A 17,176-nucleotide genomic window follows, 5' to 3' on the forward strand; every position below is an offset into this window, starting at 1 on the left:
CACACACACACACACACACCATAGCAGACAGCTGGGAGAGTAAACTGTGATGCGATTACATCTTTTTCAAAGATTGTCTCTTGCTTCTTTTCAGACATGATGGAGATGAGAGAGATAATTTGACACAGCTGAGGTCAGAGGGGGTGATACAGACGGATGGCGTTTTTTTTGTCTGAGCAGCCCACACACACTCACACTACATCCAGTAAAGCCACATGGATGTTAGGGTTACACCGATGCATGTGAGCTCAATGTGCTCCTTTTTAACTTGGAAAAAAAACCTCACAGGACAATTCCTTCACAAAACGACCCCAAAAAATCACTTTAAAGTAAAATAAATAAATAAGACGTGCAACATTAAGTCTTATTTTTCTGCCATGTCCCATTTCCTTATCACTACGAATGACTGATCCCAATACATAAAAGTGCCTCAGTTACGAGGTTAGCGATAAAGATCAGTATTCACAAAAACAACATTGAAATTGGCTACAATGCTGCATGGGATATCATTTCAGTTTTTTTTTTTTTTTTACAACTTGACAGTTACAGCGGGAGGAGATTGTGTTAAAGTACTCTGCCTTTTTGCCTTAAAACGCTTCAGCAAGTCTGACAGAGTCATTTCAGTAAGCACACCATTACTGATTATCTTCAATATTGCACCTTTTTTCTCTTTTCCAGTAGCACTGGTTATAAACCAAGAGTCTAAACAATATATTAATCTCCTTTTGTTTCCCTGACGTCTGTGACCTCAATTTGCATACCCAGGCTTCTTAAAAGCCTCCTTTCTTTTTAAGTAATGAGAAATATATGAAATATCCATAATAAAATAACTGAAAATAAAGTCACGTTGGGTAATGAGTCTTTGTCTCTTCGTAACCACATGCCTAAGAATCTGGAAACCACTCCAACAGAGCAGGACCGAGGTATAGTTTTGACGGATCTGTCAAACTTTTCAGATGAAAACTGTCAAACACTGTCCCGTTTTTCCCTTCTCTACATTTAGTAGCCGTAAATCAACAAGTCAGTGGATTTAGCAGCGATTCATCTGCAGACTTTTAGAAAGCAATACTCCAAATTTTTCCAGAGACAGAAGTAAATTTGGAGAGTTTTCGTTTAGAGGACCAAATCAAAAGATGCCACTGTACAGCATAGTTTACACTTGAGTAAAAATAGAAACAAGTTAATGACACGAAATCACTGCTATTTAACTACTAATTTGCCCAAACATCTGCATAAACGAGCCAATGTGGCATTATGGTCACAGCTAGTTTAGGGTTCTAGTTCTCCCCTGTGCACCAATGCAGATAATTCTTCCACATAGATCATCGCTTCCTGAGACGAATGGAGGTTGAAGTGGTAAAATTAACTGAATGGGATGAATGGCTACAGATGACAGGGCACTAAGGTCAAAGTGAACCAAATGCATAAAGAAACATTTTTTCAGCCTGCGATATGTTCTGGCCTGTCCATACATACATAAACACATGTGGGAATAAGTAAAGGTACCGTACCTACATTACCCACAGTGCACTGCAGTAGGCCTATCACTCATGGACATTTGTATCTTTGCGTAAAAGTCTGGCCCTGATGTGATTGACGAGGGCGACAGAGATGGACAGGCTAGGAGAAGGTTTGGCTTGGACTCAGTTCTGCTGCAGGATCAGGTTTTCCAGCTCGTCTGCTGAGCGCAGCAGGAAGGCAGCAGACTCCCGGTATCCTGCGATCAGCTGCCTCACCGCCGTGACCTCCGGAGGGCTGAGCTGAGCCGAAGCTCCACCACCGCCGCCTCCCTGACCGTGACTGTTGGAGCTGGAGGACGGGGTGATTGCCTTCATACTCAGATCTGTGGGACCTGCAGACACAACCGTGATGCTTTAAGGAAAACATACAATAGAGGTGAAACACCAGGGGAAATGAAGAAAGGCCCTGGAAGCATCTTTGACCTGAGAAATCTATTTATGCATTTTTCAAACTACGTAAATACCTTGGAACTAGCAGAAAAAGAATATTATTTCAGAGATGCATCAAAGAGCTCGTTCTCTTGAAGAAAAGGAAATTCCTGTACACCAATTTTGCAATTAAGGCATGTAATTTGACCTGTTTTCAAAGTTTCTATATCACACATTTTGGGTTTCTTTCAACCTAATTTCCCAAAAAACAACACGGATAGTTCCGCTCTTCGCAAAAGTGAAATGAAGGATCACTTCACTTCTTTTATTGAATTGTGGGTGTTTTATTAAATTTTATAGCATTTGAAAAAAAACTATTGAAATGGTTTTAAAACAGTATCCTGACTAAACTTCAACCTACAGTATGTTCCCCTGATGTTAACTATTAGTCAATATAATTCATAATTGCAGCATTTTCACTCAAAAGTTAGATAAGTTTCATATACATGAAGTTTATTGACTTGAAAAAAAAGTGTAGGGAAAATTATCTTAAAAGATCAGTTCACTCACATCAGGATTATTATTAATATCTAAGGCTACGTACTATGGGAAACCCACATACATTTATCAGAAAGAAAACAATCAAATGTGGATAGTAGGGTTAATATTGCAGTTTTCAAGACATCACGTAGAGGGCGCTAAAGGCCTGTAGAAGTGGTCGATATCCAGCTAGGGGTCAAAGGGGGAAATTAAAAAACAGAGAGGAAAAAACAACGAGCGGTCCGGAATGCACGAAAAGTTGTTTTATTTCTTAAAGGTTGATGTTAAAGGTAATTAGGACAGAATCCGTGTTTCAGTATTCTATGGTACAAGAAGATTACGGAGGACTAGGATTTGATCTGTTTTGATGACTATAATTCTCTGGTGAGTGTATTTCATTTTTCTGTGCTAGCTTAAACTGCGTAGGCTAGCTACTTCGTGTTTATCTACATGACTGTGAATAGAAGAACAAAAAAACAATTGGAGAAACATGTAGCATGTAGGCTTATTATAAACTGTAGGAATTACGGTGTGTAGGTAGGTAAGTAAGTGTGAAGTGTGAAGTTTTATATCTTCAGAGACGTTTGAACTTTGTTCTGGTCTTGTGAACATTTAAAATGAGTAACGTGAGTGACAAAGTGCTATGGGATAACTGCAAACTATCTGCATATTGTGAAAAGAAAATTGACATTCATTTTAATTTTAACTTGGCCTATTTGATATGCAGGTTGTTTGTTTTTTGTATGGTCGATTTATGGTCGAACCCACGGCAGTTCTAGGCAAGACCCGCCCGCATTTGTGCACTAAGATTGGCCAGGCGTTCATGCTCGTACAAGGTAATGGAACCCGATTTTTTCAGGTCCTATCCCCTGACCAATGGTCAGAGCTAACCTCAACCAATCGGGCTGCTTCGCGGGGTGGATCTTGCCAAGAAACGAAGTGGGATCCATAATAACGTGGAAAGCCAATTTATGCTTCTGCGTAAAATCAATGCCGTGGGTACGTACGTAGGTATGTGGAGATACGGACCATACGCCGTAGCGTGACGTGCACCTATCAAAAAATGTAACTACACGTTGTGGCGACGCACGTTGCTCGGCCGTGGCTAGGCAGCGTTGCATTTCCCCTGACTCATTTCAAGGTTCACCTTCTCAGTAAACAACATGAAGTCAAGGAGAGGGTTAACTTTTCCTGCTACAGATTTCCCACCGTGGTCAGAAAGCTCAGGGGAGACACTTTGTTTCTCTCGCTATGCCTCTAGAGTCGGTACTCGCACCGAAGCTAATCACCGTCACTCTCTCCCTCGCTCTTCCACACACTCCCCACGCACGTACATGCCGGCCCTGCTATTGACCCTGCACACCAACGCACAAGTATAAACTTCAGGCTACTTGCGTAGGCTACGGTGAAAGCTCTACGTGGAGCCTCCGCAGAAGCATAAACAGGGTGATGTTTTAGCAGGTAACACCATCTTAGTTTTATGATGTTAACATGCTACCTTTTGCCAATTAGGACTAAAAACACAGTCCCTAGTTTTGCAGGTATTTTGGTCATAAACCAAAGTATTATTGGATAAGTTATAACTTTGACCCCATGATGGCGCTATAGTTAAAGTTAAAGGATCACTAAAGTCCGTATGATACATCATCTGGGAACTTTCAATGTCTGTACAAAATTTAGTACCAATCCATCTGGTAGATGTTGAGATATTTTACTGAAAACAATTTGACCTGCTGGTGGCGCTAAAAGAAAAGTCAGAGGATCACCAAAGTTGTTGGGATTCATCATCTGGGCACCATGAATGTCTCTACAAAACGTTATGGCAACACATCCAATAGTTGCTGTGATATTTCAGTCTGGACCAGCCAACATACTGCGACCCTACAGCAATTATCCCTGGTGTTTTGGACAATCCACCAACCTACATTGTACCAAGGTGGGAGCCCATATTAAGGTGGATACTTAAATGAGAAAACATATTGTGTTTTTGAACCAGCCCTTTAATTACAGGAGCAGTGTGTTGAATGTCCTTTTACAGTCTTTTGTCAAGCCTGATGATTTGTTTGATAAAAGCTCCTTACCGTTGGTTTGTGCAGCACCAGAGTTCTGCTGGTTGCTGCCGACTGTCCCGTATCCCCGCAGGTTGTAGTTGAGGCCTCCGTTGGTGTAGAGCTGGTCTTGGGCAAAAGCTGCGCTGGAGATGGTGAACCCGGACGGGGCCACAGAGGCCGGGTCCTTCGAGTTGGTCTTGTCAACAGAGGCAGGTTCATCCTGTGAGAAATTAAACGTTTTCAGTTTTGGGGAGAATATTGCCATTTCTGTTGTGCAGTTCAGCGTTAATGATGCATAGCCATCCTAGCACATTCCCAAATCCCTGCTGGGCAAATTCACAAACACCAACTGCCAAGACATTTACCGCTTGGTAGACATCGAGCCGCATCCTCTTGGCAGCATTTCGGGTTTCGTTCTCACAGGCAGCAGCGAGGATGTTCTCAGCCATGGCAGAGGTGAGGTGAGGAGGTGTTGGTCGTATCTGGCAGGAGGGGTCGGAGAGATTTGTTGCACATTAGGAATGTGATGCACTAGATTTATTGAGATGTTGTATGCTGAATGAATGCAGATTGCATTTTAGCTGGGGGCACTTCGTACCTCAAAACCGCCCTTTTTCATGCGGCGGCAGGATTTGAGGTAGGTGCGGATGCGCTTGCGGGAGCGCTCCTGGAACTCTGGGAACTGGCGGCTACAGGACTCGAGGATGGCCTGGATCTTCTCCTTGGGCTGTTTGGAGATGGGCACCATGCGGTCCAGATTTTCATCAACGAACAGACGCACAAACATCTGACAGAGGCAGAGAGAGAGGGGGGAGGGGACAGAAGGGATGTAGAGCAGAAAAATGGAGTGGGGGAGCCGGATAGAGAGGGGTGTGAGAGTCGAAAACAAAAGAGAGGAAAAGGGAAGGCAGGGGATGGGGGAGCATCAGAGGTAGAGTGGAAGAACAGAGGATAAAGAGAGAGGGGGAGGTGATGAAAACCAGAGCAATGGAAACCATTACACATATTCAGGACAATATTTCTAGTGTTTGCTTACTCATGGATGCATTTTTTGCAACTTTACTGTGTTTATTTTTCAGAAATGCACAGATAGTGATTTTCACAGAATAAATAGTGAGCATTGTGTACTTGCCTATATTAAATGTAGATATGGGAATTCTTTAATATTTCTAAGTACAATATCTACGCTGGCTGATATCCAGCAGTACTCTATTGTATTCTCTCTATAAGAATTTAATTATATTAACAGTTAGACAAGTTACTTACATTGAAGGCTTTGAGTCTCTCAGGGTCCATACCCTCAGCGTCATTGATCTTGTCGCTGTCATCGTGGTCGTCATGATCGTCATCATCGTCGTCAATGATCTGTGCGCGACCAGAGGTCAAGTCCTCTGCGCTCATGCTCAGTTCAGTTTTTACAGAGTCATAGCTTCCCGAACTGTAAGGAGGGGACTAAAAACACACAGAAATACACAGAGACACCATCCTTATACTGTAGATCATACCGACACGAGAGCTGTTTGTGTTAACTGCTCATTAAGAAAGACAAAGTTGGTACCACAAGAGAAAGATAAAGTGCAATGTATTTGAAGTTATGATTAACCAAATCAAGTTTATATTCTTACCTTGTTGGTGTACTCTGTTTTGATGGAGTACTTCCTGTTGGGGTCTGCGGGGTAAGAGTTTGGTGGCGAGCTGCCCGCCTGCAGCAGTCTGTCGCTCAGATTGACCGGCTGCTGATCCTCTGAGGAGGACGAGGGTGAGGTGGTGCTAAAGTCCAGGGGAGCGCTCAGCCCGTTCTCTGTCACCTCCCTGTAAGGGGCCCCACCATCTGGGGGGTTCCCACCCACAGTCAGCACCTCCGGGGAGGTCAGGGCCGGCAGCCCGTTGGCACTGCCGCTCTCTGAGGAGTCGTCATCTGGCAGAGGGGAAGGAACAGAAGAGATGAGCCGTGCGGATGTTTGTCATCACTTTTCATTAATGTGGCTTTGTTTACTACGTACATAGACACTATTTCTGTATCGGGTAACTACAGAGTGGCTGTGTGACCACAGGGGGATCAGACTTCCTGCCTCATGTTGTGCTTTCTGAAACTGTTACGGAAGTGGGTATTGGGGTCATCTGTCAAGATAAATAAAAGTTAGGGTAGAAGGGGGGAATCTTCTGAATTTTGAGGATGAGGAGGGAGGGACTGCGGGGGGGAAGGAGCCTTCACTTCCTGGTGTGTGCAAATTACAGCTCTTTAACCCAGTCTATGACCGTGTGCTGATCTCACTGTGATGATTTCTACATGTGTCAACTATGTTCACAAGACCAGAGTAATTCTCCATGCCACTGATTTGCCCTATTTCCAGAATCCCAGTATTTTCTATAGTGCTGCCTAATCTGTGACGATTAATATCGGCCTTTGTCCTACTTCTCTAAGCCCTATACCTTGAGAGAGAGGGGTGTGGTGGTGTCCCACCCCCCTGTAAGAGTGGATTTATTTGGATTAGTCCACTAAGAACGAGGCAAGTTGTTTCCTGTTTAACACCAATCTGTACCATTCTCATGTACAGTAATCAATGCACCTTTAAATTCCAGAGGTAAATACAACTAAAAACAAACAAAGCCACATCATGCCAATAACAACCAGTATGTCTTACCGTCCTCTTCTTTAATGGCGGCTGTTGGGTTGCTGACCCTCTCTCCATTAGGTGGACTGCGCTCAGGCATGGGGGGCGGCTCAGCTGCCACCCATGTAGGCTCAACGCCGTTCATGTCCTCGCTGCTCATCGAACTGTCATCCTGAGGGGAGAAAGGAAGAGACTGTGAGACGGGGAGAGAAACCTGGATGTGCAGAGGGAGAGGGCTGCTGAGTGTCAGGAGAAAGATCTTTAAGTGTCCCATTTGTCCCGTAGAGAGAAAGGGGGGGGGGGGAGAAGAAGAAGAGACTATCTTCATGTCTCTTTGCATCTCAGGTTCACACTTTTTTTTTTAAGTTTATCTTACAGCGATACTGACGCAATTGGTGCAGTTGTTCCTGCAGGCCACAAAAAAAAGCCTTCTTTAAGCTTTGTCAACGGTAGAGATGGGTACAAAGAAAAAATCGAATGTGTACCTTCCAAAAGTTAGTGTTTTTAGCATGACATTCCCTCTTTGTGCTTCCAGACAGTAATTCCTTTTTGAGCTATGGCAGAGGGATAACAACAGAGTCTCATATTAGCTTCAGCTGAACTTTAAGGTTGCTTTTTACATTAAATTAGCTTTTTTGAAGTGTGGACAGAAGGAACAATTACAGCAACCAGTAAAGCTTTTAATATACATTAATGACTTGAACAACATATAAACTTACCCTTTTAATGTACATGTTTTTGATTTAACTCATAATAAAACATGCTGAAGTCTGGCAGTAGACTGTTAAATAATGTGTTTCTTGGAGCTCTGCTATTTTTAACTCTGTCACGTATAGCCCTAAAGATGCTTGTTATAGCGTCACACAAATATGAGTAAACCATGAGGGTAAGGATTAGCAAAGGAGTAACGGAATAATCTCCCAAACTATTCAAAGGCTGTCCTGAGCTGTGGCTCCAAACTACATTATACCATCTGCTAACAACCACATTTCAGGGCGACCCAGGCCAGTTTACTTCGTGCTAACATAAATGGTGACTTCTCTTCTCTCAGCTGGCAGAAATGGGTGCAAGACTACGACTATGCAACGGGAACAGAGCGGAAATATCATCATCACGTCATCTCATTCCCGCCACACGAGCAAACAAATAGGCCTAAACTCCTGGGGATATGCATCCATCCCTCTGTAAAGGGTTTGAGGAGGACCAAAATGCTCAGTGACAGGTCCATTAGGTACCAAGTGAGCAATGTAGCATCAAAGAGGGAGAGAGACACGAAATGGAAAGAGTCTCTAATTACACCGTTTCTAAGTAGTTGGAAATGTATCATTAATGGGTATGCTTTAAGAAGATATATAATTCATAAATTCTGGGGATTTGCTTTTAAAAAAACGAGACCCAATAGAGTTTTAGAAAAGATTAAGTTGAAGCACTTTACTTCTAGAATAAACGTACTAGACGTTATTAGAATAAACATTAACGTCCCATCAATTAAGACAACAAACATAAACATAAGATGTATCTTCAGAAGTTGATGTAACATTTTTGCGAAGAGCTGAAATGATTAGTCAATCCAAAAACTTATTATTTTGATAATCTATTAACTGTTTAGGTCCAAACTTTTTCAGTGGCTCCAACTTCTCAATTATGAGAATTTGATGCTCTTTTTTTTGGTCTTGTACTGTATGTGACAGTAAACTAAATACTTTGGGGTTTTTGACTATTGTACGGACAAAACAAGCAATCTGGAGATGTCCCTTTGGTTTTAGGAAATGTTGATTGGTATTTTTTTTCGTTTAAGGAACAACAATCATTAGTAGCAGTGTTTATTTTAGTGGTATTTTTAGAGCTAGGCCTGTATCCAATCCAAAGGACCTTACTGAGGTTTTACATTTACATGCAAACCAATATTCCACTATTATTCCAAATATGACAATATTCCGAATTTGATACAGGTCATGTAAACAGGATATTCCGGTTGGATATTCCGAATAAGGCCTTTTTATGTAGCATTTTCCGATTAAGACGTGGGATATTTCGGTATTATTCGGGTTTTAGAGGCATTCTTTGAACGTGTATACAGCGCATTCGGAGTATGCGTCTCAATCTAGGTTTTTACCGCAGGCTTATGGTCAGCTCTGTGCGTTGCTATGATTGCTGTACACAAACCAACCAGCCAACAGTTTGCAAGGCTGCAGGCCCGGATAAGAAGGAGAAACACAGTTTTACATCACCATAGGTAGTTTGTTTCTTTACCATATGTCAAAGAGAGAAGCAGGTTGTATTGTTACAATTACCAAAGTTCTGCAGAAAAACAAACCGACTAGATACATATTTGCAAATTCTCTGCTGATCTGCTTTTGTCAACAGAACAAACCTGCTGCATTTTGAACCAACTGCTGATTTGAAGTGTTCTCTAAACCAGCACAGCAGAGATATGGAACAAATCACTACAACTCTCCTACAACACTTGAAATAACCCTCTGTGATGGTTCATTATTACGTTATTGTCCCTGTTCATTCTCAGTCTGCACACAGATGTGACCAACACTCTGAGCAGTTGTTAATTTGTACTCACCTACAAATCACAGTCTGGGTCATTGTTCCGGATAATCCTAATTATGCGCGAGTGAGGTTCTACATTATCATCATCAAGTAGCGGTCCCTGCACTTTAGTGGCAGTGGTTCCTGAGTGTCTCTGTCACAGCCACACATGGGAGTGGTCTCACACATGACGTCGCTCTGTGCAGAAGATTTACTAATCCTCATTTCACAGTGAGCTCCTCCTCCCAGCAGGAGGACTGCTCTGAATGTTTAATATTGAATGAAAAGTTAAGAGAAAGGATGTCTTATTCTGCTCCACAGCCTCGATGAGACGAAAAAAGAATACATCCAGAGGATTTGTGCAGTCAATACAAATGCAATTCTAGTGAAAAGGAGATGTTAATAGTGGTTGATTTTCTAATTATGCCATCAGGACACCTTGTATCTGTGCCTACGCTTTACAAATATTCACAGTCCACTTGGAGAAAAGAGGCACTTACCCTTTCAGTGGCAGTCATGCACTGCAGTTTCATTTGTTTCAGGTAGGTGGCAGTAAGAGGCATGTTGTAATCAATGAGGTCTGGGACCAGTGAGGTGGGTCTGTCATTTTCTGACAAAGAAAGCAAAAAAACAAACAAGACAACTTAAACACAAACAGTTATACATAATGATAGTTTAATGTCTATAAAATATGGAAGCAAGCAGATTAATCAAGTTAGAACTAATCTTCGGTGAATCTATTTTATCTACCACAGCAGCGGCCAGACTTTTGACTGCTGGTATATCACTTAAGTACAAGTACTCAAGTATTGCACTTAAGTACAATTGTGAGGAACTTTGCTTGAGTATTTCCATTAGAAGCTACTTGATACTTCTACTCCACCACAATTCAGAGAGAAATATTGTACTTTTGACTCACTACATTTATCTGACGGCTTTAGTTATTAGTTTCTTTTCAGATTAAACAAAAAATCACACCCATAGTTTTAATTGGCAACATTAAAAGCATGCCGAATTAGCTAATAGCAGTTCGTCTTTGATATGTATTCATGGATATACACACAACTATTACTGGATTACTTTGATACGGAAGAAAACTTAAAAACATGACAGTTCTCAGGCAAGTTCTGGAGTAATAAGGATTGTCTTTTCTTCTGTGATTTCTGAAGAGATTTATGGATGTTTATTTGAGAAAATGATATGTTCAGGAAGCTTAAGTCACACACTGTTTCTGAAATAAGTCTATAATGTCTGTGTGCTCAGAACTTGACTGAGCTATGACTCAGAGGAAGGGGTGCCATTTCTGGCACAAAATTGTGGGCCAAATCAGCAGGCCATACTGCAATAACTAACTTCCTGTTGGTTTTTAGAGCATGGACATGCGCCTGTCCATCAAACCCTCCTCACAGTTTGAAAACCTCTGCTCTATAATAACTATGAGTATACTGCAAAAGGTTGAAATCCAAGTAGTAGCCTCTGCTATACGTATGGAACATCTGAACTCAAATAAGGGGCAGCAGTCTCCACACCGGCCACTAGAGGGACTCTGTGATCATTTACAATCCCAGAGATGTGGTCCTCTTGAGTCTTTGTTACAGCATGTCGATGGATTTATATATATATATGTGTGTGTGTGTGTGTGTGTGTGTGTGTATATGTGTATATATATACAATATGTTTTATTAATGATGTTTCAATATCAAAACTCTTCCAAGTACAAATGCCTAAAATCACATCAGCTCACATTTAGTGTCTGATAGGACAACTGAGAACTCACCTTTATCTTGTGTGATAAACCAAATATTTTTTTAATCTTATGATGAAATGATTGCATAAAATCCTACAACAGTAACGTCTGGCTGTTGTAGTAGAAGATGGATTGATTTACACCATCCCAGCATGCATTGCAACATAGTAATTAACCCTTGTCCATGTCAGTATGTCAAAGGATCTACGCATTATCTACTCCTAAAGGTTGATCTAAAAAAATAGCCTATCAGTGAATGATGTCTCCAGAATTAGTGAGCCCTCCACAGGTCGGATGTGTGCCATTACCTTTGAACTCTGCAGTGCTGGGGTTGATGTGCATCCTCTTCTGGCACTCTCCACAGCTCATTAGGAACCGAGTCACCGCCTCTCTGGGCAGGAAGGCGTAGGTCTCTGCTATCTGTGCCGGGGGGAGTGAGCAGAGGAGACTGGGTTACGGCAACAAAAATGGAAGCAGTTATGGCTCAGGCTGTGAACTCAAACTGTGTGTGCAGGTGCTTGTTTTTTTTGTACGGTGCATGTGTGAAAGTTAGCGGTCAGTGATTATGTGTTATCTGGATGTGGCATGAGGAGGAATCCTCCCTCTAGACAATCTCTCGTGCCTTTGAATGACCTTATTCCAACTGTGTGTATTTCTGCTTTGATAATCTAAAACACAAGTGGTGTTTGTCATCTTTCTCTTCCTGCTCTCTCAGGTGCAGTTGACTCATATCTGCATCCCTTTCTCATGCTCAGCCTTCCTTCTCTGTTTGTCTCCGATGCAGTGCCACCCTCCCCTCCTCACCCCCGCTGGCGTTTCCCTGTAAAATGCGACCTTCACGTGACCATGGAGAGGCAGCAGGGTGCCCACCCCCACCGGCCCACCATCACCACTGCCACATCTCCCCCATCCCCTTTGCCCCCCACCCCTCATGGCCCCTTAAGGCAGCTGAGAGGGAAAGGCCACCCAGAGGAGCATGCACCTCCCAGAAGGCCACAGTGACAGTTCCATATTATGCCCTGCCCCAGTGATGCTGCCTCCTCAAAAGGGTACACTCTATGAGACATGACAGGACCTCTCTACAGGGCAGGAGGAAGTGGCTCTATGATTATTTTTTTCCAATCCTGAGGGGTGGGGGGTACCAGAGTCCTGCTAACCCCCCAACACTGCACTAAAGCTGCATACAAAGCCCCTCATTCTGTCAGGACACCCGACCCGAGACCACGGTTTGCAACGTAAACTCATATTTTGCCTTTGTTCCCGAGACATCCATAATGGGACAAAATAAAAACGCTTGAGCCCCAGAAGTACTTTGCTTTTCTGGTAAAGGTGGTCACTTGTTCACTTGGTGACTCCTAATGCTAAATATTATACATGGGGGGCCCATTTCTTTCAAATAAAATAATCCTATTGGGATTGTTTAAACTCACTCCGGCTGTGGGACACTTTTCACACAAAGGAAAAGGTGATATAGTCTGCATGCAGTAATTGGAACGCTTCCAAAAATGTTTGGATTCATGCAAGGTCTTTGTCAGGTAAACATCCAAATCATTAAATTTGGTACACACTTTCATGTTTCCCTCAGAATAAATTGGCAATCCCTCAACCTTTCATCTAGCGCCAACATCAGGTAAAAGTTTGAATTTATCAAAACCTTTAGGAAATACTTACAAAACTAACATTTCCATCATCCTCAGATGTACCATTTTGCCAATTAGCTAGCTAGTTATCATGCTACCCCCCTAAACAAAGGTGGTGAACAAGATAAACATATGTATCAGAATGCTGATTGTTACTATGAGCATGGTATCATGCTGATGTTAGCATTTAGCTCAAAGCACCAGTGTCCCAGTGCAGTGCTCGAAGTGGGCCGGCCACCTACATTTTAGTGTTTGGTGTACCGTGACTTTTTCTTGCATACTGCAGCTACTCTTTTTTGCCCTCTCCATATCAGGTTCTATGGCCCTAAATACACTTTATAACCCAGGGGGCACTGGGGGCACTATGTGACGCATTATTATGGATAGCACGTAACTTCTAGGCAAGTCCCGCCCTACGAAGCAGCTCGATTGGTTGGGGTTAGGCATTGACCTTGAGTGGTTAAGGTTAGGATAGCCGATTGGTCAGGGGATAGGACCTGAACAAATTGGGTAGTGTTACCTTGCGTACATGAATGCCTGGCCAATAGTAGTTTGTGATTGCTATTGAAGGGCGGATCTTGCCTAGAAGTTGCGTGGGTTTCATAATAATGCCTATGTGACGCTCACTTGTTCTCGTTCTTGCCTGCCTGCTTTTTCTCAATCAATACAAACAGAACACAGAGTCAGAAGATGACACAACAGAACTTAGAAAGTGAAATCCTTAATTACTAAATGCAGGCCCAGGAGGCAAATGCGAGTGTCCTAGGACGGCGAAGGAGCCGCCCTACTCTGCCTCTGATTGGCTAGCACTCATTGCCTCGTTGATTGGCTTGGTTGGAACGAGGAGTGAGATTGGTTAGGGTTAGTGTAAGAATACTAGGGTAAGCTAATCAGAGGCAGAGTAGGGCGGGACATTCCTTTGCCATCCTGGGAAACACAAATTTGTGCCTGAGAGCAGTAAGCTAACGTTAGAGCCACCCCTATTAGCAAAGAGCCTGTTGGTGTATCGTTAGCATTAGCAAAACCACCTGTGGCTGTTACCGCAGCCACTTATGACATTTTGAGTATTAAATAATTTTATTTTCTATCATTTTTAAATACATTTTAGCTGTCAACATCAGCAATATATCTGAATATCTTTAATTCACTGTAGACATTCAGAACGTGCTAATGACAACCTTCCTTCCTTCCTTCCTTCCTTCCTTTGTAGAGCTACTGTGAGCAGTGCTAGCAGGGTTAGCTGCACCCTACAGGTAACTGGTTGGATTTACCCACCGCTTTGTAGGTCTTCTTTTGGCCTGCATGTTTGGGTGCTCTCCCGGGGTCTGCACCCATCTCCACATGCATGGCATAGATGATGTCAAAGAAGTCTTCCACAACAGCCACACGCTTCAGGGAGGAGTTGTCTTGGGCCGAATTCCCATCTGAACACTGAAACACAGACAGAGACTGGAGTTTAGTTTAATGTCCCACCTCGGGCTTACAGAGATGCGTATCATCTGTTGTAGCTGCAAATGGAGCTTCCTCCATCCATGTGATGTGAGCAGGATATTTAAGGCATGTGAGACAAGACATCATACACACTGCACAAGGTGTCCTAACCAGCACTGAAACAAGCAGCCTTATTTTGTCCAGCAGTCATTCAGTCTTTAAAAGTCTCTCGGGTGGAGAAGTCTCGGTCCAGCTGGGTCGGCAGCCATCACCTCGTCTCTGCAATGTTTAAAAATAACACAATCATCGACGCTGTACAAAACCAACACTCCCCCCTACCACCACTTCTGGCAGCCATCCTGCCTCCTGTACTGCTGACCCTGTCGCCATAGAAACTGCCACTGATTTCTCTCGGGCAGGTGTGCTGGGCAAAGGGTCATGTGACACGCCATAGAAGTGGGATCGCCAGGACAACGCTCTCCATCCGCAGCACACCACATGGGGCTTTCCTCTCCTTTCTGCCTCCATCTTTTCTTCCAAATAACTCTCTCATCCCCTCATTCCCACCTTACACACCTAACAGTCAAAACACTTTGCATTTTCCACCAGATCTTATTATAATACATCTGCACCTGCTGATGTTTTCTTCAAAGTGCCCCAGCAAGCATAAAATGGTAACAAAAAATGATTCTGGGCATTTCATTATTTTTTTTTTTTTCATGAGTCCAGCTCTTCCACGCAGATGTGAGACAAGCTCTGACATTTTCTGGAGATTGGGTTCTAGGTGGGGAGTGATCTTTTCTTGTTTGAGTGAGAGGAGGTTCCGAAGTTCAAAAAGTTGTCCCCCCCGGCATTGAGGAATCACACTTTTGTCCCCTCCTCTCTTTGACATTTCTGCACAGTTCCTGGGATCTGACATTTCATTTTCTCGTTGTCCTCTCTCCTGCCTCAATGTCTTCATCCCCTATCTTTCCGTCCCATCTTTCTATCTTTCTTTCTATCTCTTTCTTTCTTTCTTCCCCCCTCCTCCTCTTCATGCTCCTGCTCTCCCAAGTGCGAGGTAACGATCGTTGCCATGGCAACTAAAACCAGCTCACAGAGCGGGTTTGTTTTAATCCGGCCCTCTCTCCCTCTTTCCCTCTCTCTTTCTAGCCACTCTCCCATGTCAGCATGAGCTAAATGTAATGATAATAAATGAAATAATAGCGATCCTCCAGCTCATCATCACAGCTGTAATCTATCGCACTTGGAGGTATCATCATCATTCCCCTGGTGACATCACCACCGCTGCTGCTGCTGCTGCTGCTTGGGACAATGGTGTCAGGTCCATTCACGCTGGATTTAGATAATCTCATACAACTGTGGGGTGTGCAGTGCACCCACACCGCTGCTGCATCTCCACTGAATTCTACCCCAACAAACACTGGATATTCTGCTGTGGAACCTGGAATTCAACCTAAAGACACACACATAGGCTACATCATATTGTAAACCACCAGTTGTCTGAATCTTAAACCAATATTTCCATTGCTTTTTTGTTGGGTAACTAACCATTGTTAATCAAAATCCTGAAAAATGTGATGTCTTCAACGTTTTATTTGATCTGGTCAAAAGTCCAAAAACCCAAAGATATTCATTAATGACAAAGAAAAGCAGCAAATCTTTGAGAAGCTGGAACCAGAAAATGGTTGTATCACAATATCCTAAAGCCCAGGATGACATCTTCAAATGTCTTTTTTTGTTCGACCAAGAGTCCAAAACCTAAAGATATTCAGTTTACAATGATACATTTTGCATTTTTGCGGTAAAAAAGATTAACCGATTAGTAAGATAATAATTGGCCATTTTCTTTCCAGCTCTACTTTTGGAGTTAGATCTTCAAAGTACCCGAAGATCTTGCAGGCAAGGCTTCATTTCTTTCACTAGCCACCACACCAACCCTGCTACCTGAAGGCCTGCTTCTCTGCTACAAAAAGCTCTTTAGTTTCCAAACACAAGTCAACAGGGAGTTAAACATTCACCTCTGAACATGACATGCTCTGAGTGTGTGTGTGTGTGTGTGTGTTCATGAGCGCCGTGTGTGTTTAACTGCAGCACATGTCTGCTGGGCAGAGCTTGTAGCTGAAGCATCTCAGAGGAGAACAGCTGTTGAACAGCGCTGTAGATATTTGGTCTCATCAGAGCAGCGTGCCGTTTTTAAAGAGCAAAGGAGACATGTCAGCATCCTTAATCGCCAACAACACTGCAAAACTCCTCACCCTCCTTCTCCTTCTCGCTATCTTTCTAATCCCGTAGGACTTTGCTTTCCCCAGTCACTGTACAACCAGCCCCCATCCCCTACTCGCTCTCTCCCCGTCCCGCACCAAACCGCTCTGTTGCTAGGAGACTGGAGGGGTTGAGTCGGCTGCCCCCACCCCCGCTGGCAGTCACACACACACACACACACACACACACACACACACACACACACACACACACACTGTAACAGAGAGGGGAGAGAGGAGCAGTCCTGCACACAGGCAGGTCAGGAGGAGGAGGTGATGGAGACGGAGGAGGAGGGGAGGTTCACGGGAAGCAGCTGGGTCACAAAGACAAGAAAGAAAAGATGCGCCGCACGAGAAATTAGCTCCACGGTGAACAGTAGCAAAAATCTCAAATGCACAAAAGGAGCCCTTAACTTTTAAAGTCAAGCAACGTAAATATGAAGATGGTGTTTTCTTCT

At 43.3% G+C, this 17,176-nt stretch overlaps 1 protein-coding gene across 1 annotated transcript in view; it reads right to left on the reverse strand.

Moving 5' to 3' along the window:
• Positions 1 to 887: 887 nt before the first annotated feature.
• The window catches only part of nol4la (nucleolar protein 4-like a), a 23,606-nt gene continuing 7,317 nt past the window's right edge, over positions 888 to 17,176 (reverse strand). Inside the window, exons 2-11 of the mRNA XM_078254036.1 lie at positions 14,299 to 14,454; positions 11,692 to 11,803; positions 10,137 to 10,246; positions 7,126 to 7,267; positions 6,106 to 6,398; positions 5,747 to 5,932; positions 5,079 to 5,267; positions 4,846 to 4,962; positions 4,511 to 4,700; positions 888 to 1,852 (exon numbers count right to left, since the gene is read on the reverse strand). Coding sequence (XP_078110162.1) covers positions 1,644 to 1,852; positions 4,511 to 4,700; positions 4,846 to 4,962; positions 5,079 to 5,267; positions 5,747 to 5,932; positions 6,106 to 6,398; positions 7,126 to 7,267; positions 10,137 to 10,246; positions 11,692 to 11,803; positions 14,299 to 14,454 — 1,704 coding nt within the window. The 3' untranslated portion in view covers positions 888 to 1,643. The remainder of the gene's footprint in view (positions 1,853 to 4,510; positions 4,701 to 4,845; positions 4,963 to 5,078; positions 5,268 to 5,746; positions 5,933 to 6,105; positions 6,399 to 7,125; positions 7,268 to 10,136; positions 10,247 to 11,691; positions 11,804 to 14,298; positions 14,455 to 17,176) is intronic.

Source organism: Sander vitreus, chromosome 7, assembly GCF_031162955.1.
Source record: "Sander vitreus isolate 19-12246 chromosome 7, sanVit1, whole genome shotgun sequence".
Taxonomy (NCBI): Eukaryota; Metazoa; Chordata; class Actinopteri; order Perciformes; family Percidae; genus Sander; species Sander vitreus.